Raw genomic sequence first — 22,496 nt, forward strand, 5'->3', positions numbered from 1 at the left:
AGATAGCGATTAATATGAAAGTTGAGAGGTGGATAAGCAACTGGTTAAAGGGGAGACTACACTGGGTTATATTGAAAGGTGAACTGTCGGGTTGGAGGAAGGTTACTAGCGGAGTTCCCCAGGGATCAGTTTTGGGGCCAATTTCATTTAATCTTTTTATTGCTGATCTTGGCACCAAAAGTGGAAGTGTCCTAATAAAATTTGCAGATGACACAAAGTTGGGAGCTATTGCCAATTCCGAAAAGGATCTGGATGATCTTGTAAATTGGAATGATAGCAATAGGATGAAATTTAATAGAGAGAAGTGTAAGTTATGCATTTAGGGATTAATAACAAGAATTGTAGTTATAAGCTGGGGACACATCAGTTGGAAGTAACGGAGGAGGAGAAGGACCTCGGAGTCCTGGTTGATTATAGGATGACTATGAGCCGCCATTGTGACATGGCCGTGAAAAAGGCTAATACGATCTTGGGATGTATTAGGCGAGGTATTTCCAGTAGGGATAAGGAGGTGTTAGTGCCATTATACAAGGCATTGGTGAGACCCCATTTGGAATACTGTGTGCAGTTCTGGTCTCCCATGTTTAAGAAGGATGAATTCAAACTGGACAGGTACAAAGAAGGGCCACTAGGATGATCCGAGGAATGGAAAACCTGTCTTATTAAAGGAGACTCAAGGAGCTTGGCTTGTTTACCTTAACCAAAAGAAGGCTGAGGGGGGACATGATTGCACTTTTTAAATATATTAAAGGGATAAATAGCAGGGAGGGAGAGGAATTATTTAAGCTTAATACCAAAGTGGACACAAGAACAAATGGATATAAGCTGGCTAGTAGGAAGTTTAGACTTGAGATTAGATGAAGGTTTTTAACCATTAGAGGAGTGAGGTTCTGGAATGGCCTTCCAAGGAAAGTAGTGGGGGCAAAAGATCTATCTGGCTTCAAGAGTAAACTTGATGGGTTTATGAAGGGGATGGTTTGATGAGATAACATGATCTTGGTAACTAATTGACCATTCATTATCAGTGGGAATAGGTCAATGGAGGGATGATTGGAGTTACTATAGAGAACTTTCTGGGTATCTGGCTGAAGAGTCTTGCCCACATGCTCAGGGTTTAGCTGATCACCATATTTGGGGTTGGGAAGGAATTTTCCTCCAGGGTAGATTGGCAGAGGCCCTGGAGGTTTTTCACCTTCCTCTGTAGCATGGGGTACAGATCACAGCTAGAGGATTCTCTGCATCTTGGGTTCTTCAAAGTATTTGAAGGCTTCAATATCTGAGATATAGGTGAGAGGATTATTCTTGGAGGGGTGGGTGAGATTCTGTGGCCTGCACTGTGCAGGGGGTCAGACTAGATGATCATAATGGTCCCTTCTGACCTTAAAGTCTATGGCTACGTCTACATTGGCCCCTTCTCCAGAAGAGGCATGTTAATTTCCAACTTCAGAATAGGGAAATCAGCAGGGGATTTAAGTAAACACGGCCGCCGCTTTTTTTCTGGCTTAGGGAAAAGCCGGAAAAAAGCATTTAGACTGGCATGATCCTCCGGAATAAAGCCCTTTTCCGTTGGATCTCTTATTCCTACTTCAAAGTAGGAATAAGAGATCCTCCGGAAAAGGGCTTTATTCCGGAAGATCGCGCCAGTCTAGACGCTTTTTTCCGGCTTTTCCCTGAGCCGGAAAAAAAAGCGGCGGCCATGTTTATTTAAATCCCCTGGGGGATATTTAAATCCCCCACGGATTTCCCTATTCTGAAGTTGGAAATTAACATGCCTCTTCCGGAGAAGGGGCCAATGTAGACGTAGCCTATGAGTTTGAGTAATCAGAAAACGTCCAATATCAAAAGCAGGAATTCAGTAACAGAAGAGGCCCTGAAATAAGGGCCTTTCACAAACCCAGGATGTCTTGCTTGATGTGAATACTTTATTCATGCTAAAGACGCCAGCTACAGTTTTAAGTGTCCCCTTCTGCTGCTAACGTTAACAGGAGGACTCCCAGAGATGCTACTGTTAGAGAAGGCAAATAAGGTAGTTACTATAAACCAGGCCTTACTCAAGAGCCTGAAAAATCCACAGCCTTGAACATAGTTTGGTTAGGCTAACTGCTGGTGGAGACAGTGCTAGATTGAGCTGAAATGTCTATACCAACAACAGGAAAAGCCCTCCTATCAGTATAAATAAGTTTCAGATCCCCATCCAACTGCAACCTTAGATCAGATGAGGCGACCCACTGAATTTAAGCATATTAGTCAGTGGATCATAAGCAAGTTTCTACACTGAAATGGTACAGCAGAAACAATGTGTTGCAAAAGTAGACAAAACATGCCGGCTATTTCAAAGGTACAGAAAAAGCAGAAAACCTGTATCTTAGTCATATCCTTCTAGTCTCCGCAGTTTATTCTCGTGGGGTTAAGTACAAATTCCATAGAATCAGAACACTAGAACTGGAAGGGACCTCCAGAGATAATCTAGTTCACTCCCGTGCCCTCACATCAGGACCCAGTACTGTCTAGACCATCCCATGTTTTAACCTGGAGTCTGCATCCCCCAGCTGTCTAGGGGATGAGAGAAGGTAAGCAGAACAAGTTCCAGCAAAATCTGTAATTCGATAGGTCCTCCTCCCGAACCTTGGGAGATACTAGTGATATCCTACATGTTCCACCACTGCCCCTAGAGCAGGGAGAGTATTTTCTTCTGTATGTTGTTCCCAGTTAGACTGTGCTGGGGCAGAGGAGCCCCTCCTGCTCTAGACCTTTGAAGTTAAAAATACCATTTCATAGTCTGGCCTGACATGTACACCAGAATTTTTCAGAGCTGAGGAGGTTCTAGATTACCTTTGCACAGCCAAGAATAAGATTATTTGGAAATCATTTCCGTGGCAACTAACGTTCTGAGGATGTAACAAATGAATGAGATAGTCATGTAACTTCAAGAAAATATTTATAAAAATACAATGGGATCAGTTCAATGAGAAATGTGGCAATAAATACAGTTCAAGGGGAGAAAAGCATTTCTACATGGATATATTATGGCACATACAATAAAAATAAATGCACCATCAAAACATGGGACTTTTGTGGGCTCAAGGACTTTGTACAAGCTCCCTTTTTAGTAAGACAACTATTTCTAGGAGTTTGGTCAGTTTAGATAATGGAATGAATACACAATCACAAATGCACATTTATCCTGTCTGACTTTAAACACAAGCAAACAATACTGCAGAAAAAGTACTGCAGCTTAATTTTAGCATTTAACATAAGCATGGAAGTGTTCAATATTCCATGCAAAAGATACCTAAGTACTAAACGTAAAATGAGGGGTGGATGTGGTGTGTATACCTATTTAAGTAGGAGGTTATGAAAATGCATAGATCTTTATTAAAAGAATTGGCTGTACAAGAGTACTCACAGTATTCCTTTTTACTTCATATGCAATTATTGGCTATGCTGTAGACTACAAATGTTACAGCACTAAAGGCAACTAGAAGAGGGGAAGGGCAGAGAAAGGAAAAAGGAATGTATGTATGTAAGGCAATCTTTCTTAAGGAACATTAAGCATAGTGTGTAATAAAATGGGTAACAATTCCACAAGGCTAGTTTCGTTTTTACTGAATAAAATAATGGACTAATACTGAGCTTTTGATACAGATCTAATAATCAATGCCCTGATCACTGTACTGACCATGGTAATCTCTTTGATAGTCATCCTGGAACTCGCCATGATAGTCATCTGGATATTCTGCCTGGTAATCACTATCGCTGATTTCTGATCCATTAGTTCCTGTTCCTTGGCTTCCGTTATGAATTACAGGTTCTGTTGGAGCAGCACAATATTTGGGGTCATACACTTGTCGTCCAAGCCCATACACGCTCATTCCCTTCTGGGAAGCCACTTTGTTGGTACCCATTTGTAGTGAAATAGTAGAGTTGTCCACGGGTTGCAATGTGAGCTTCTGGTCATAAATATCTCTTCTGGTGCCTGGTGCTGGCATCCCAGCCTAATAAAATAGCATTATAATGGTTTTAAATTAAGCATCATGACAAGGTTACCCTAAAAGACAGTTAATCACATTTCACTGAGTTCTGTGTACACAGCATCAACTAGTACAAGCTACAGACAAAAATGGTGACTTAAAATGCAACAATATTACACAACTAACAGTTAACCTGTTCTAAAATACCAGTAGGGAAAAAGAGATAAGCTACAGCTTATCATGCCTTGGGGGAAGGCACTGGTGATAAGTCCAGCATGCCCCCCTTTTGGATGTTGCAAAGTGGATGGTGAATATTCAACTAGGGTACTGCATAGGGAGCAGTCTTCCATTTTTGTTTTGGCTAGGAAGTATGGAAAATGAAGCTTCCCTTTAACTTTACTGACTGACACACAACCAGAGAAAGGGACTCTCTGCAGACATTGGTCTTTTGGGTTCCTCTAGTTTTCTCTCAGCAGGAAGCAGGTTGGGCTCCCACAAAAGATTCAGCTCTTGAATCATTAAAAGAAAACATTACTGGTACTGTGCCCTTTCAAGGTCTCAAGTGACTCCTTTAGCAAGATGCAGCGTCACAACAATAGCTGATTTTGAAATACTATCACATGTAACCTTTCTCACCTGACTGGCCCCTTTGTTAGTACCCATCTGTAGGCTAATTGTTGTCTGGTCAAATGGTTTATCGGTTTGCATTTTTGGATCATACAGATGCCTTCTGGTCCCATATGCAGTCATACCTGCCTGGCTGGCACACTTGTTGGTTCCCATCTTAAAAAAAAAAAAACACACACAAAAAATTTGGCGAGGAGGGCGAGAGTGGGTGTTAATTTCATTGCAATGCAGAGACCTAGTCCAAAACAGATATGCCATATTTCAGTGGGTGTGCAAAGGAGGTGTGTCTTCTCAGCAAGGGTATTGATTAGAATGAGAAACCTTATTTCATTTTGCACATTATGGTATATTTTGGCCATTATGATCTACAGCGGAAAGGCTGATTCATTTCTCATTACAGTAGAACCTTGGAGCTATGAACACCACGTTATGAATTGACCTATCAACCACATGTCTTATCTGGAATTGTAAGTTCGTAATCAGGTAGTAGCAGAAGGGAAAAAATGCAAATACAGTACAGTATGGTGTTAAATGTAACCTATTAAAGGGAAAGTTTAATAAATTGGACAAGGTGAGGAGATGGAAGCAGCATTTTCTTTCTGCATAGTAAAGTTTCAAAGCAGTAAGTCAATGTTCAATTGTAAACTTCAAGGAATCGTGTTTTGTAACTCCAATCCTAAAGTGTTCATAACTGAAGTGTTTTAATAGTTTGGACAGAAATACTAGTCTTCATTTTTAAGCATTATCGGTTTTAAGTATTGAATTGGCTAAAAGTATAGGTTACGTGTCGTTCTCCCCCCCCACACACATTTTAACCAATTTAAATTTTCACAGTTGCAGGAATTTGTGGGAGGAGGAAAGGGGTCAGTTTAAAGATATCTAAATAACACTCATGTTTCACCTCTTCTAATATGATGTATTGCCAGTTTGTTTTATAAATAGTAAGGTGGAACTCAAGTTCTCAAATAGCATTTTTCTTACTTTGTTCATTTATATTTTGATGAGTATCAAGACTTTTTTTCATCTATCAATAAATATCTAATTCTTCTAACTCTCAGAGATTATAGTAAAGAAAAATTCTTTTCATAATGTCACTTGATTTTAGAAATCCTATCTATTATTTTAGAAGGACAGAAAACAAACTGTACACCAATAGCAGGAGGAGACCTTGTTCCAGCTTTTCAAACAGCAAATTATCTATTAGAACCTCTAAATTTACAGTCCATTTGTTAATGTCCCAGTCATAGGACTTTTAAAAATAATAAATTGTTATTTTAGCTACAGGGCATCCCAGCTATAAGTTGCCCCAGTATACATCCATTCTGCACTCAAGTTGTTGACGCTTGTAAGAACTGATGCATTAAGTCCTCCTATTCCCTGATCTTAAGTTGCACACACATACACCCCTCGCCCCCCCCCCACCAAAAAACCAATTTGCACAAATGGAAGTCCCACTTTAAGTTGTTTTTTGGAAAGTATCTTGGACTTATAGCAAGGATAGCTTGTATTTAAATCTGAAATGTTTAATTATTGGATCTCAGCCAAAAAAGATTGGTGGTGTGGTACTGCTACCTTTCCTTCTGCCTTGCTGCTGATTGCCTTGAGAGATGGGCTCCAGGTCATCAGCCACCATTCTCCAGCTCTGGAGGCAGCAAAGTGACTGCCAATAGCAGTGCAGAAGTAAGGGTGGCATAGTATGGTATTGCCACTCTTCTGTGCTGCTGCGCGTGGATTGTTGCCTTTAGAGCTGGACATCTAACCAGCAGCTGCTGCTCTCCAGTAATCCAGCTCTTAAGGCCACAAAAAAGGGTATAATATAATGATCCCCCTAAATAACTTGGCTTCCCTCTCCTGCAATTCACTTTTGGACCAGGACCCGCAGAGAAATGTCAGACTCCACAGTGAAATATCTATAGTATAGGGTAAAAGCACACACAAGACCAGATTTCATGATCTGTAATTCATTTTTCATGACCATGAATTAGATTAGGCCCTATTATCTTTGATGGTTTATCAGTTTGGTTTATCACACACAAAACTTTAATCTAATTCTTACCTGAAGGCCAATTACACTTTGACCAGCTTTTAGTTTCCCTGCATCAAAACTTCTTGCTTGCTTTTCTGCATATTTTACACCAATATCAATTGTGGTATGGAATCCTTTGGTTTTTGCCTAAGTAGAAACAAGTAATTTAAAAAGGGAAAACACACTTTTTAAATAATCCTTTTTGCTGTTAGAATTCATGAAAGAATTACATCCCATACACAGACAGCAAGCTAAGCTTTTCAGAAGTGACTTTTGGGTCCCAAATTTACGGTGCCTTAGTGGACCTGATTTTCAGACAGTGCTGCAAATCTGTGTTCTGAAAATCAGTCCCTATAGAGTGCAATATGGGAACTCAAAACCACCACCCAAAATCATTAGTCACTTCTTAAATATTTGTTAGCAAGTTTTAGATATGCTTGAAAAGTGAGAATTACTTGACTAAGTCTTACATTTAGTACAGTAAAACTCCAGTGGTTCAGCATCCAATGGCCCGGCACTCCTGATGGTCCAGCACCATCTGGAACCCAGCTCCAGGCAGCCAGACAATTGGGAGTGCCTCTGCCCCCGGCTTCCCCGATTCAGCTGCTGCTGAAACTGACCAGCAGCTGACTCCAGGAAGCCCAGGGCAGAGCACCCCAGCTGCTATGCCCCAGGCTTCCTGGAGTCACCCGCTGGTCAGTTTTAGCAGCGGCTGATTTGGGGAAGTCTGAGGCAGAGCAGCTGGGGTGCTGCCAGGTTGGTCCTGCAGCGCCAAGGGGCGTATCCTCCCCCAGACCTCTCATAGCCCCCCTTCCGATAGTCCGTCATATCTGATAATCCGGCACCTCCTGGGTCCTAAAGGTGCTGGATTATCGGAAGCTTACTGTACATACATCTTTTACTTGCTGTTAGAAACACTTTAATATTCAACTACAGGCATACTGTACAGTTAAGTTTTCTTTGGCAGGATTTTTTTCTGCCAATTTTGTAGATGACCACACTAGTAATTAGCTTGTATGGCCTTCTGAAAATTCAGGAGTAATGTGATTCATTAGTTGTATGCACCTGAGACAGCTGGGGGCAGAGGGGTATAAAGATATTAAGGATTTTCAGTTCAACATCAATATTTTCAGGCTTTACCTCCTCTAGTGAATGGAGTTTATGGCTATGTGTGTTCAGAGTACAAGGCCTTCACACACCTAAGAGATAGGACATTCTCAGCCAGAGAAAATGTAGCCCTGTCCCGAGAGCTAACCCTCTATTAGCCCCTGTTCCTTGCAAGCACATCTTTTATTTTTATATAAACACACTCACACCCCGCTACCATTAGCAAAATTGCTCTGTGGCTGCTCAATAGCAGCTATGGAAGAGATTTAGTACGAGTTAATAGGATGTCATTAACTCCTTTCCTGGCTGTAGCATGCAAGCAGGGGACTATGCAATTAAAGACACAGTTTCATAACCCCAATCCTCTCCAACTCACAATCCTCATACCCACTACTGTGAAGAGGGAGACACTAAGGCAGAGCCGTGGCAGAGAGAGGAGCACAGTAAAAATCAATCTTTTCCTGCTAAGTTTTCCATGCTTATGAGTGGAAGAGATGATCCTGGTTAATGCATGGATTTCTGCCAGTTCAATGTGGTATAGTATATTTGATGGAAACAAATACTTACCAGACCTGCTAGTGCTACCAGGGAAGTCTGAACTTGGGTCATGTTCCCATTCTCATAAAGATCATTTGCTTCAAAAATATCATGTGGCTTCATACCATAGACTTGGATGGCTTTGATAAAATTCCCAATGTTCTCCAACTGAAAAACAACACACACAGTTTCATTTTTTAAAAGGTAGCTTCAAAATTTACAGTAGGAACTTTGACAAATTCCCTGCCTTGAAGAGTTTAGACAAGACAACCTCGGGATGGGACACAACATAGAGCAAAGTAAATGAGCGGTAAAGCTTAACAGAACACATTAGATCTGCATTTGGATTTTTTGTTTTATACATAGACCCGCTAATGCCTGATCAGATTCATATTCTCTCCTCAGAGATATTCTAGTTTAAATCAATGGTTCTCAACCATAGGTATGTATACCTGGGATGTATGCAGAGGTCTTCTAGGGGTATAGGTTTACAACAGGCTATATAGCAAAATCAGTACAAACTAAAATTTCATACAATAGCTTGTTTGTACTGCTCTATCCTATACATTGAAATGCAAGTACAATGTTTACGTTCATTTGATTTTATATAATAAAAAATGAGAAAGTAAGCAATTTTCAGTAATTAATGGAACTTGTAGTTGTATGTCTGATTTTATAAGCAAGGTGAAACTTGGGGATATGCAAGAAAAATTGGACTGCTGAAAGGGGTAATTCAAATGGTTGAAAGCAAATAGTTTAAACTAATATCACCCCCCACAAACACAATCTGTGCCAATAGTTTAGTTCTACTGAATTATGTTAAATACTTCAAAAAAGTCAGAACTACAATTTGTAGAAATTCTGAAATAAAGAGTATTTCAGAAATTACTTAATGTCCAGCTTAACATAAACTGCCCATTAAGCTCCCGTCACATGTGAAATACATGTTTACACTATGCACTTTACTGCTGACTCACTGGGACAGTCAGCCCAACTTCAGGTATTATTTTTTAGACACATCTGAAGAAGTGGTTTATGCCCACAAAAGCTCATGATACATGTTGTGATAGTCTTTAAGGTGCTACTGGACTATTTGTTGTTTTAAGTTTTTCTAGTAACAGACTAACTCGGCTACCCCTCTGTATTATTTATTAGTAGTTTTTGGATACTGCTGATAGGTCCCAAGGATAACATCCCTCTAATCTTTTTCCATCCACGTGTGGAATTATATTTTTATGTGCACCATCAATAGAAATACATGGTGCCAGCTGTGGGTGCTTGGCTAATCAGGCAGGCAGCATTTGAATCTCTCCTGGGTAGCCACCCAAGCACTCAGCTTACCAGGAACACTGGTCATGATGCCACTGTTTTGGGGTCCCTAGGGCTGCCTCAGACTTGCTAAGCCCTAACACTCAGGGGGCAAAGCCAAAGCCCAAGGATTTCAGCCCTAGATAACAGGACTCAAGTTATAAGCCCCCTGCCTGGAGCTGAAGCTCTTGTGCTTGCATTTTGTCCAGGGTGTGAAGCTTTGGCTCCCATTCCTCCCAAGGGCAGTGAGGGAATGAGAAGGCTTAGGCTTCAGCCCTCCCTCCTGGGGTTGTGTAGTAATTGTTGTCAGAAGGGACCACAGTGCAATCAAGTTTGAGAACTCTTGGCAAACACTGCAGTAGCTAGCAGCTTTGGCTGGGTGAAAATTTCCAGTTAAAGTTTAACTAAAACCAGCCTTTTAAAAGCCTTTTTTCCTTTTAAGGAACAAGTAGTCTTGCTGTATGTCCCCATTTGTCTGCTACTTGAAATTTCTGCTAGTAATTAGAGCTGCTATTAAACATTTCTACTGATGTACCATTTTAGAGGACAACCCAGTTGGGACTCCATTTATCTATTTGCTTAAGTATCCATAAACAAATAGCTAATTAACCACTGGAAATATTTCAGTAGAGGCAGTTCTATCCCATTTACATCAGTTCTGCAAACATACAAGGTGGGCTTTTTTTTCTTTTTTACCTGATGCCAATTTAGTTCTGATTGATTGATTTTCTTCACTGATCCTGGCTGCAGTTTATTTATGAGTCTGGGGAAAAATGAATGAAATGTGTAAACCGTGAATCTCATTTTCATAGTATTTGTACAGGCATTACCTAAAAATCTTCATTGTTCATGCTACCATTGCTGTAGTGAGTTGATGCAAACCAGTTTAAATTATTTTGTTTCATGCAAAGGCCCCTCTTACACTTAAGGATTTCTGACAAATCTCTTAATTCAAATACAAATTCAAAATGTGCTAGTTTAATACCATAGTGTCATATCTCTGATAGGATTCTTGGTCTTTCTTCCCCGGAGGCTCATGAAAAAGACAACATGGAAGCAGTGTCTTCCTTGGTAGCAAATGTATTCTGATTATAACTGATATATTCAAAATGCTCTCCAGAATCTGGAAAAAAACAAAACTACCTAACAAAGAAAATGTGCTTCTTACTCGCATAGGATTATGCCATCCTTTAAGCCCAACTGAAAGTTTGCACCAACACTCATGCCTGTAACCTCTTCTATCCAGTTGCGTAGATCTTCTTCTGCCTGTGGATCATATTTCAGTGCAATCTGTAACAGAAAATTGTTAAAGAGATATGTCATTGTACTGCCTTCCCAAAAGTTTTAGTCCAAATGTAAAGTTAATTTGCATCATAGAATATTCTATAACATCTCAGTCATACCAGTGCTGTGTTCATTTCCTTAATGAATTGGCAACCTATGAATGTGCTCTTAGGACAACAAGCTTTCTGCACCTCTGTCCATTACGTAAAGCTTTTTATAGCTAACAAAGCAAGAAGAAAGTTGTGTCCTTTCCTGCTTCTTTAGGATTCGTGAAGACTAGAGTTACCTCCTCCTTCCCCATACCATCAAGCAAGAGAACTTTTTGTCTTATCTTAAAAATCAGTAATATCAAAAGCCTGCCTTGCTTGAGGACTGTCTGGACACCTAAGAAGGTAGGAATTGTGTGACCTCGTAATTCAACTAACAGGTCAGCATGCTGACTCATTCTTCAGAGGGAGGAAGTTAAGGACATCTTAAAAACAAGGTTTTTAAATGGTCTGATTAAATATCCTCCTTACCCTTCAAATCCTCGGATTTCACTCTTATGTATGAGGTCATTATTTTATTTGTTACCTACTAACCAGAGTCCCTCAGTATAGGCAGAACCTGAATTTGCTATTGAAAACCCTAAAGCAGCAAAAGCTTAAACAACGAATAGCACCTACAAGACTAACAAAACATGTAGATGGTATCCTGAGCTTTCGTGGGCAAAACCAGCAGTTATTTAGGGTATTTTCCTCCCAAAATTTATAACCAACAATAGCTATACCAGTTTTGTAATTATAGATCAGGCTGTGTAATCATTCATATGAAAAACATAAGATTGAGTTACCATGACAAGTCTAGAAAATAAACCCTCGGTATTTTTGTCTAATGGAAAGACAAGTGAGCTAAAATATACAACTCAAACACTATTTAACACAGAAGACATGCCTAACTAAGGATGTTAAGTAATGGTCTGACTAGTCGAGTAGTTGATGAAATTTCCATTGACTACTCCATAGGCACTTGCACATTCCTCCTTTGAAATGTAGAAGAGTCTCTGTGCATTTCAAAGGAGGAATGCAAAACTCTGCGTGCAGACTTCCCACTGGCCCCGCATGGGTGCCAGCTTTGAATGTACAAGAGTACCCACCAGGGGCTCTTGTGCATTTCAAATCCGCAGCACAGCATGGAGCCCAGGGTCAACGGGGGACTTCCCAGCTGACCATGGGTTCTGTGTGGCATTTCCCCAGCTGATTCCAGGCTCTATGCAGCAGCACCGCACAGCTGACGCTTGGCTCAGCTGTGCAGGGCTGCCCCAGCATTTCAAAGCGGCAGCGCCACACAGCTGATCCTGGGCTCAGCTATGTGGCGCTGCCACTTTGAAGTACTCCCTCTTCCCCTCCTTTGCTGCCTCTATCTGATAAAGGGAGGGAGAAAATAGACTAGTCAACTAACTATCCGATAAGCATTTGCTTATCAGCTAGTCGACTAGTCCTTAACATCCCTATGCCTAACAAGTAACATACATTTATACTTGTCACATTTACTCCTATGTGTCATCACAAAAAAACCTTGTGGTAAGAGAGACCATTGAGAAGGCATGTTATTGAGCAGATTGATACACTACCAGGATTAGAAATGAATAATTGTATTTCTTTTTAGCTTTAGCAATCCACAAAGATGAACAGCCTCAAACCAAAAAACAAAGTAACATTCTGATTATGATTTTGCTGTTCAAGAGGAATGGAAACCTCTTGGCTTTGCTTCAGGAATCTGTCTGAAGTATTTTTAAATTTTATTGCAGTAGTGCCTGGAAGCCCCAGTCATCATTCTAGGGAGAATTCTGTGTCACTGTGTGCATGCAGAATTCACATCCCCCACAAATTTCTCTGTTTCCCTGCAGAAAAATTACTTCTAAGTGGAAAGTCACAAAATCAGTCACACAGTCCTCCTCACCAGCACAAACATGTTGTTTGGGTGCCTGGAGCTGTTGGAGACATAAATCACTGCAAGGGTAGAGAGGAGGTTGGGGATGCCCCAGCTGGTGGCTCCTACCTTATACCAGGTTTAGCTGCTAGTCCAATTTGGATGGAGAAGACAGCACTTCCTTTTTATCTGAAAGAGCGGCCAGGCCCAAGGTCAGGTCAGAGCCAGCCCAGAAACTAGCCCTACTCCCCCACCCCCAATAACTCAAATCCTCCCCATCAAATCTCACTCCTACACCCAGGATCAGATCCCTCATTGCAGCCAGACCTTCCACCAAGCTGCTCACATCCAGATTGTTCTATGAGAGGCACTCTTACGCCACACCTAAATCACCTTACATTAAATTCCTCCACATTTGGATCCTGCTAAGCTGACTGCCTGCTCCAAACCTGGATCAGGTATCAGGGTTGGGCATGCGTGAGAGTTTGTTCCTCTGGCCCTGCCCCTCTGCACCAAGATAGCAAGCAAAAGTGTTTTTCTGGGGCAGGCTCAGCCCTTATGCTGCATCAGCCTTGGGTGCAGCCACATCATCAAATCTGTATCCCAGGAAGAGGAAGGAAGCAAGGTGATCTACTATCTCTATACAGCCAGTAATCTGTGCTTCCCACCTGCCGTTCTGGAGCCTTCACATTTATTGACACAAAATATGCAGAATTGTAAAATATTGTGCACCAATTTTTTTTTTGGGGGGGGGGGGCGGTGCAGGAGTTTTGGGGGGTGGGACAGAACTCTCTTAGGAATAAGTCATGGATTAGGACTGTAGTCTTCACCTTCCTCATCTAGATTTGGTACAGACTCAGATTTTACTAATCTCATTTTCAGCACAAAAGGACACTTCCACCAGTACAGGTAGGACCTCCTGGTACAGCAACATCCATGATAAGGGTGGATGCTGGACCAGAGAACCCTGGAAACTGGAAGTGTTGCCCGGGGCTGAGAGAGCATGGAGGCTTGCAACAGGGGGCCAGAATTGACCTCCCCAGTCTGGTCCTCAAGGAAGGAGTTTGCCAGTCAGGAGGGAGGCCAAGGAGATCCAACCTGTATATTGAACAATCCTGCAGAATAAGTGCTATTCTGAGAAAAAAAATTGTGCTCTTACCCTTCAGTGGCAGAGAACATAGACCAAGAGGAGAGAAACTGACTGAGGTGATATTTTTCAACAGGGGAGCACCAAGTCTGTGACTGTTAGTTTAACATACTGGATATTAGATAGAAGAAAGTAGGAAGATGATTACAGATTATAAGGTTATCCCAAGCAAAAGGATCACGCTTCAGCAGCAACCATTGTACCACCAATGGTTTGAATTAGCATATGGACCCAGGTTGAGTTACTCTCCAGTGAGTCATGCATCAGCTGACCCACAAATTTAGGAGACTGATGCAAAATTTGAACCAAGAGGCAGTACACACATTATAATAGCTAAAGAGGCGTAGTGTTTCATAACGTGAGGGTGATTAACAGCAAATGGAGAAATAAGTAGAGAAATGCAAGTGCCCACTAAGTGCAGGGGAAGTCTGCAGTAACATGAGCAGAATGATCTGACACATTTATAACCAGACTACTAAGAGCTAACTACAACATTGGCATGAGGCCACATCTCTCTGGATCAGCTGCACAGGCAATCAAAGAGAGAAGCCATTGAAATGAGAGGTTTAATGGCACTGAAAGGAGTGGCATTGCTAGACCACATGCATCAAGAGTAAGACCAAAGTTTGCAGTGTCAGAAAAACTGCAAGAAAACAGTGTGAGATGGTCTGGAAGAAGCAACTGAGACTAGAGTTTGCATGTGGAGACAAGAGTCAAGAAAATGGTGAGTAGACTGTTTAAGGGAGGATGAAGTGAACTAGACTGGCAAGCCTAGAAAAGATTAGGCCAGTAATCCAACCCAGCCAGTTTGGAAATGAAGGGAAGCAGAAAGGAATAGTGTAGGGGACTAAAAGAAGCCAACTAGTCTGACATCCTGCTGTTCTTGACATAGCTTTTGGGAACACTGCCAGTAGTGATCACATGCAAAACAATACACCTTTCCGCTCCAGTATGCCGAAAGTGGATTCAAACACTTATTCCTCCCTTTCACCTCATTCTCCTTCTGCTCCCCCCCCCCCAACCAACCCTGTAAATTGCATGCTTAAGATTGCTCTTGGCACTTAAAAGGCTCATAAACTGTTAAAATATAGTTAAAAAAATGCTCAGGTGTCACTGTGAAACAAGATTCTGTATATTTTCATTATCTGTTTATGGATAACATGGCCCCCACCATGCTTTCTTGTTCACTGTATTCATACATCTGTACTTAAGGTCAGTCTAAGAATTAGCAAAATCATTCTCTGGAATTTAACCCAGGCACAACTGACTCCTTTTCCATTAAGCTGACCCTCTCCCATCCTGCTCCAAGTTTCATGCTCCTTTCAGACCTAGTGATCAGTTTACACCAGTTTACTATTTTTTCTACCTTTCAGCGCAATGACCAGCTTTGTTGACAAGTCTCCTTCAGGTCTGCTTGGTATATATTGTAGGACCTCTAAGAATCAAACATCATGTGAAACCAGACATAGTCAATCAGGCAGCAGCAGAGACCAATTTCCCTTCCCCTCAAACAGTATTGGGCCTTACTGACTCTTCAAGGCAGGCCCCTCTGGACTGCCTGTGCCCATTCCCATACATGGAGCACCCACTTACAGCTAGGAATGAAAGATGCTGAGATTTGCAGGAAAAACTCTGAGCTCTTGCTGCCAGCCCGAGGCAGTCAGAACAGCAGTGGGTTCTGTGTTGCTTTCCTGTAAACTGTGTATGCTGTTTTGACACGCACAAAGAGCTTGGCAGAGAAGGGCGCGCGCGCGCAAACGCGCACACACACACACACACCCACACACACCCCTCCCCACCCACCCACACCCCCACCCACCCACCTCCCTCAGAGAGGGGGAAACTTTTCAGTTCCCTATCCCAGTTGGGAGGGGAACAAGCTTGTCCAGGGCCAGGAAAAGCTGCCTGTGAGGAAGCTAACTACCTCTGGAACCTGGCCAAGAATGTGAAATGCTGGAGCTGCATTTTGTTCAGTAGTATGGACAGTCTCCATTACCAAAGTGTCCATAACTGAAGCTCTACTGTAGATCCAACATTTTAACGTATTGTGTACTGTCAGATTGTAGACAGGTATTTTAGAAAGGTGCAAACATTAAATATTGAGTCTGGAGACTTATCCTCCAAAATACAATGCAGTCTAAAACATTCATCCCAATAGGGCAGGGGTCAGCAACCTTTTCAAACCAAACATAAGACTGCCTATTTGCATGACTGAAAATATACAACATATTATTGATAATTGACATGATTACAATGTTTCATTTATGCTATTATTACTCTCAGACTTTATTTAATGGGACTTCTGCTGCTGCATCTTTTCACACATTTCTTTGAAATTACATCATAACTGGTCAAATCCAACTTCATTCATGCAATCAGGCTGTCTTCTGTCAATCTTATGGCAGGAGGCTAGTTATGTGGAAGTGCAGGAGTTTGGATTGGAGTGTACAAGGGGCTCAAGGCAGAGGATTCAGATGTATGATGGACTCAGGGTTGGTGAGCATGGGCGTGTGTGTGCAGAAGTGATATGACTCGGAGGCCAGATGGAGCCTGGGCCCCAACTGGGGGCTTGTTGGCCAGGCTTCAAGTAAAATATGTCCAACACAAAAGGTTTCATTGTTTTGACCTTTTTGGAGTCTTGGACCACGGACCCACAGAAAAAAAGTCAGGCCCACACAAGTGATAAGGGCAAGAAAAAAAAACCCACACTACACCCCAAACCAAAAAGCGACAACAAAAACCCCACAACCACAAAATCCCAATTCTCCCCAAACCCCCAACCCTCACTGACATAATTCTCCCCCCACCCCCCCAAAAAACCCACCTCCCTCTCCTGGTGCTCCAGCCCCACCGGGGGGGCAGGGAGGAAGGAGAGGGAAGACTGAGGTTCAAGGCCTTTGGCCAGATTTACTGTTCTGGGGTTCCAGAGTTACAGTATTGGTCCTTAAATACTGGTAATAAATTGTTTCCAGGATCCTTTTCAGATAATTGACCTTTTTATAGCAAGGTCATAATTAGATGTTAACATCATGAAAATAAGTATGTAGGTCAACAACATGTTCTTCCCTTGAACATCTGCATTTACAGTCCTAAATTGAATGTGCTATTTTTTTAAATACTTACAAATACTTTCTACGTTAGATACACATATGGAATTTTGCAGTTTTTCATTGTTGCATATTAACACTTTCATTTTCGTAACACTGGGTATGAAAGACACAAATAGGCAGCAGATCCAGAATGAAATCACTGTCCACCTGTTTTATATCTGAAATGCTAATTATTTTTTAAAAGATGAAAAGTTTGTCTTTTCCTTCTACAAGTCACTTTCCATAGAAACTTTCCTACCAGTCCACAAGTAATTCCTGGGGAAATTCTGTACCACTGCATGCTCGCGTAATTAGTAGGCTGCACATATTTTCAGTTTTTACACAGAAAACACACAAAAACAAAACCTTCCTCTAGAAAGCTGTTGCAGTTCTGCCTTTTCTCCCGCCAGGGGACACTGTGATGATAGAACAGAGCATTATTAGAGCCCTGTCCAGGTGCAAAATTGTTATTCAAATCCACAAAAATGATGCACGGATATCGACATTCACGGATGCGAATATAAACCGGGTATCCACAAATTTGTCGCCACATCTAAATCCGCAAAAACGAGCTGCAGATATGCAGGGCTCTAACATTAGCTCCCGACCAGCTAAACAAGGCAAAGAGCCTGCCTTCTTCACAGTGTCATCTGGCCAGGTCAGGAGACGGGGGTTATAGGGAGACAGACAGCAAGGGCTACTGGGGGTTCAGCCAGGAACAGTAGATAAATGGGAGCAGAGCTGCAGGGCAACAAGATGACAGGGCCACATAAGGACAAGGGAGGGTGGCTGAGTGGGGACATACAGACACATGGAGATGGGGGCAGATGTGCCTGGGGAAGCTACCTAACAATTCCTTCCTGCTGCACAAAAAGCGGTTCCATACTTTGCCCCATCCATACTCAACAACTCTTCAAATCCTCCCCTAGCTCCTCCTTTACTCCTGGACTCACCCCCCATCACCACCACCCCCAAGCCTTTGCATGTTTCTGGCGGTGCATACACTTCTGCACTGTAGAATTAAGAGTTCTGTATTAATGTGTCTATAAGGAATCTATTTGTCAAAATCATTTTCTCAATATTTTTGTTGACTGCATTGTTACAAATATACTTGCTGACAGGTATTCTGAAATAAGTGATCAACAATAATTGAAGCTGGTATGATTACATTGTGTTATTTTGATAAATAAAATGTGCAGAATTTTGCAAAATCTGAAAATAGTACATACAGAATTTTAATTTTGGTGCAGAATTCCCACAGGAATAAGTGGACTTTTATGCCATACTGAATGTGTAATCTAAGGGCGTCGAAATATGGTCTATATACTATTTTATTGTATTAGTTGAGAAAAGGTGTGATCATGGTGAGAATGCTTCAAGAAGCAGCCTTCAGGTTTAACATACAGACTTTCTGATTTTTGTTCACACTCCTACAGTTTCATTCTTGCATTAAAGAAACACCAACTTCAAATCTAAGGAAGCAGTGACACTACTTGTGCTGAGTTTTGTCAAGTTCTCAAATAATTTACAATTGCACTCCAATTTCGTTATTTTGGTGTAAAACATTTTCTACTCAGTGGTAAAGTTGGTGTCCCATTTGCATTTGACTAGTTTATAAAGAAAGGAAGAGCAAGGGAAATGAACACCAAAACTTTAAAGCTCTGCTGGCTAGCAAAAAATTGCAAGTAGTTCCGTAATACATCACCCGATTGTTAGTCTGAAGCCAGCTTCCTGGGTATGAGGAAATGTACCTTTTAAGCAGCTTATTGTGCATGTTTTCAGTTCCAAATCTTAACACAGAATTTCACACTTGGTTAATGACCATTGACCACTTGTCACTACCTAAATTTATTCCAGTAAGTTTAGTTCAATAAAACTATAATGATTAGGCTAAAACTCATTTATTTGGAGAAATACCAAATAGTCTATTATAATTTACATGTATGTGAATTATTATATAGTGTCTTACACCTCAGAGTTCTTGATTTTTAATTTTTAAATGACCAAGTCATCAATCTATGGAATTGGGTTGATGAGATTTCGAGATCTTTTAACACCCAGCCTGATACCCAGGTACTATTAGTTTGTTTTTTTAATTATACAAAATCTGTATTCATCGTGATTTGAGGAACTAGGAATTTTAGTGACAAAAGCAGTAAAAAATGGGTGATTATTCCTTGTATAAAGTACATGGAATCCTAGAAACATTTGTTAAATTATCCTGGCTAATTTCAAGCTATCCAATAGACCAGGATGACTAGCATACTCAGAACTGACTCATTCCAATTCATGTTGGTCACAATCCACGTATCCATCATCATTTACAACTTACAGGACTGGCTTCACTTTGTGTCACTTTTCTGTGGGTGCTTAGTACCACCAGCAGCCAGTGAACTCTCCCCCCCCCCCCAAACAAACTCCTTCCCCTCCTTCCCAGAGCCTTCTGCATAACCCAGCACAGTTGTTCAGTGATGTGCAGCAGGCACTGGAAGGATAAAGTGGGGGGACAAGATGTGCTGGGGAGGGGAGCAGGGAGAACGGGGCAGGAGGCAGCAGGGTAGGTCATCATTTCTTACAGGGAAAAATTCCTTGATACCCATTGTTTCAGTATCTGTTGCCCCTTTTCAAGAATGCAACGCAGACGTATATATCAGGGACTCTGTGCACATATGCCAAACTGTGAAGTTTAAGAAAATACTTCAGCCATTTTTAAAGAACTAGATTTTTAAAAACCCAAACAGTCTCTCTCAAGCTTTCAAGAAAAATTCATTTCAGAATATACAAGCATGAGAATACAAGATCCAACAGTGACAGTTTCAGAGAGCTATAAGTAAATGGAGGCAGGATTATAATGGAATTTGTTTTGGTAGTCTGCCTGTGATGCCATAATACTTAACATTTAGATAGTGTTTTGTCTAAAACTACTTGATAGTCACTGATTAGGCCTCAAAACTCCCCTACAAGGTAGCATTAAGAAACAGATTAAAATAAATTTGCTCAAAATTCACACATTGAGCCTTAGAATCAGGATTTGAACTTGTAAACTGCCAATTCTCATCTCTGCAGATCATGCTATTCTTACATGTAGAGCAAGTTATCAAAGCACAAACAGAATCTGCTACTGATTCAAAAGAAATCACTGAACTGAAAAAGAGGAATTGAATATGTATAAATAAATGCTATACTTTTCACCTGAAGAATGTGCTCTGTAGGTCAGATGTTTAATTATATATAATAGACGTCAGACTAAATGCAATCATCTTGATCCATGTATCTAGCACAGTTACTAAGTATTTACATACTCTACTTCAAATGTAAAAGGAATCAGAGATGCTGCCACATCCCTTTGCTTGAAATAGTTTCCATCATATACAGGGTTTACTGTTCAGTTCAATGAATCTTAGCACCCCCTGCAATCTAATACACTGAGGAGATACTCCATAGGGAGAGGAGCTGATGGGCATGGGCTGCTAATGGGTGCTTAGCAGCTACTATTTTTTAATCCATGAGTGCTCCATCCCGAGCCTATGCCAACTGTATAAATTTTTCCAGCACCCCAGATAGGAGTATGTTTTCATTTCACTTAGTTTCCTTTTAAGGAAAAAATGAAAATAAACTGCATACTGCATAAGAACTAGAGCCATGGCGAGGACTTTTCTTTGGGTAAAGGATAATGTTTCAGGGCATGCATACTTTTCAATGTGTACTTTTGGTAAAAAAAAAGTTTTATTAAATAAGCTCTTCAGTTTCAGGTGTGAATATTCCTTATAGGAAAAATTTGGCAGGGTTCATATGCCTCATTTTAAACAAGACTAAGGGCACGTCTAAACTACATTCCTCTTTCGAAAGAGGAATGTAAATGAAGCAAATCGAAAGTGCAAATGAAGCACTGATTTAAATAGCCCATGCTTCATTTGCATATTTGCATCTGAGCGCTTTATTCGAAAAAGGGTTTTTCAAAAGTGAAAGCATAGTCTAGATGAGGTTCTTTCGAGAAACCAACCCCTGAGGTACTGGTTCTTTCAAAAAACCTTTTAGTGAAAAAGTGCTTGGACGCGAATATGCAAATGGAGCACGGGATATTTAAATCCGCGCTTCATTTGCACTTTTGATTTACTTCATTTACATTCCTCTTTCGAAAGAGGAATGTAGTCTAGACATAGTGTAACATTTTCATGACAAAAAATTTCAGAGGCACAAGGTTCCTGTGATTCAAAGTTTGGGAACACATTAACCTTATACCGAATTTCATCCAAGCCCAGCTAAGATTTTTTTATACCAATATTCTACTCACATATTTAGTCTCAAAGCAAATAGAAATAATATAGTATCCAATAATCCTGCTATTTCTTTTGCCATGCTTAACACCTGAAGTTTGATGACTTTCTATGACTGCAAAACATAAATGTCTCCTCTTAAAGTTTCTATGTAAGCTTAGAGGAAATCATTTTATTCCTATGGCATGAATAAATAAAAAATTATTGATTCTAGCATGCAAATTTATCATCTTATATTACAGTGATAAATCATGCATCAAAGTCATGAAATGGGCTACACGTGCAATAAAAATAAGGTATTTAAATGTTTAACAAATTTAAGGCGGAATGCTAAGGACAGTCCTTGCCTAGAGCAAGGAGGCAGAGGCAGTAGCGTAGGGAGGCAGGTGGGAGCTGGTCTGTGAGGGAAGCCAGTTTAAAAACCAGCTCCCCCTTGCAGACTGGTTGCCTGCTGCCCTGCACTGCTGACAATGATACAAACAAGAGCTACTGCCATGCAGCGTCAGAGCTCCCCATGGACAGAGGCTGCCGCAGAGCAGCTTCTGTCTGCAGCAAGCCCAGGCTCACTGTGGACAAAAGCTGCTCCATAGGACACCAGAATCAGCCTCCCCTACCCTCCATCCCCCACGCTGCTGCCTCTGCAGTGCAGGGGAGGGGGGCCACTGGCTCCTGCCTCTCTCCCCCACTTTCTCTGTAGAAGGCAGCAGGAGCCGGGGAAAGCAGAGTCAGACCGGTCCACAGAGTCAACTCCTCATGTGTATCAGCTCCTGCCTTCTCCCCCCTTTGCTACCTCTGATACCGCGGTGGCTGCAGGGGGGAGAAGTGTGTGTAGTCAAAAGGATTAACCAGTAAGCCTAGGCTTATCGATTAATCCCTAATAGGAGGTGCCCATCTGAAGAGGCTGAAGAAGCAGCAGAGTACTCCTCCCTCCCTTCCTCCAGGCTTGCAGCGTTCAGAGCAGCACACATGGCCCCTGCAGTCAGCTGCTCTGATCAGCAGCACGGGCAGAGAAGGCAGGGAGCCTGGGTGAGGAAACTGTTGGGCTGCTGGCCAGGACTCACTCAGGTAGGGGCTTCCCGTCTAGAATTTGCCTCTGGCACCCCAGCTCCGCCTTCCAGCAGGCAGCCCTTTGCCCTTCCATGCCTGCTTCCCTACCGCACATAACCCAAACCCTCTGCACCCCAATCCACTACCCCAGGTCATATCCTAAAC

General features: G+C 41.5%; 1 protein-coding gene across 3 annotated transcripts in view; it reads right to left on the reverse strand.

Annotated features, from left to right (window-relative positions):
* Positions 1 to 2,921: 2,921 nt before the first annotated feature.
* The window catches only part of CNN3 (calponin 3), a 41,170-nt gene continuing 21,595 nt past the window's right edge, over positions 2,922 to 22,496 (reverse strand). For all 3 annotated transcript variants that reach the window (XM_075936571.2, XM_006114138.3, XM_006114137.5), the window contains exons 2-7: positions 10,745 to 10,866; positions 10,273 to 10,339; positions 8,299 to 8,436; positions 6,655 to 6,771; positions 4,608 to 4,754; positions 2,922 to 3,995 (exon numbers count right to left, since the gene is read on the reverse strand). In XM_075936571.2, the coding sequence (XP_075792686.1) occupies positions 3,648 to 3,995; positions 4,608 to 4,754; positions 6,655 to 6,771; positions 8,299 to 8,436; positions 10,273 to 10,339; positions 10,745 to 10,866 (939 nt within the window). In that variant the 3' untranslated portion in view covers positions 2,922 to 3,647. The remainder of the gene's footprint in view (positions 3,996 to 4,607; positions 4,755 to 6,654; positions 6,772 to 8,298; positions 8,437 to 10,272; positions 10,340 to 10,744; positions 10,867 to 22,496) is intronic.

The sequence above is a fragment of the Pelodiscus sinensis genome, chromosome 9 (assembly GCF_052426305.1).
Source record: "Pelodiscus sinensis isolate ZL-2025 chromosome 9, ASM5242630v1, whole genome shotgun sequence".
NCBI classification, from domain to species: domain Eukaryota; kingdom Metazoa; phylum Chordata; order Testudines; family Trionychidae; genus Pelodiscus; species Pelodiscus sinensis.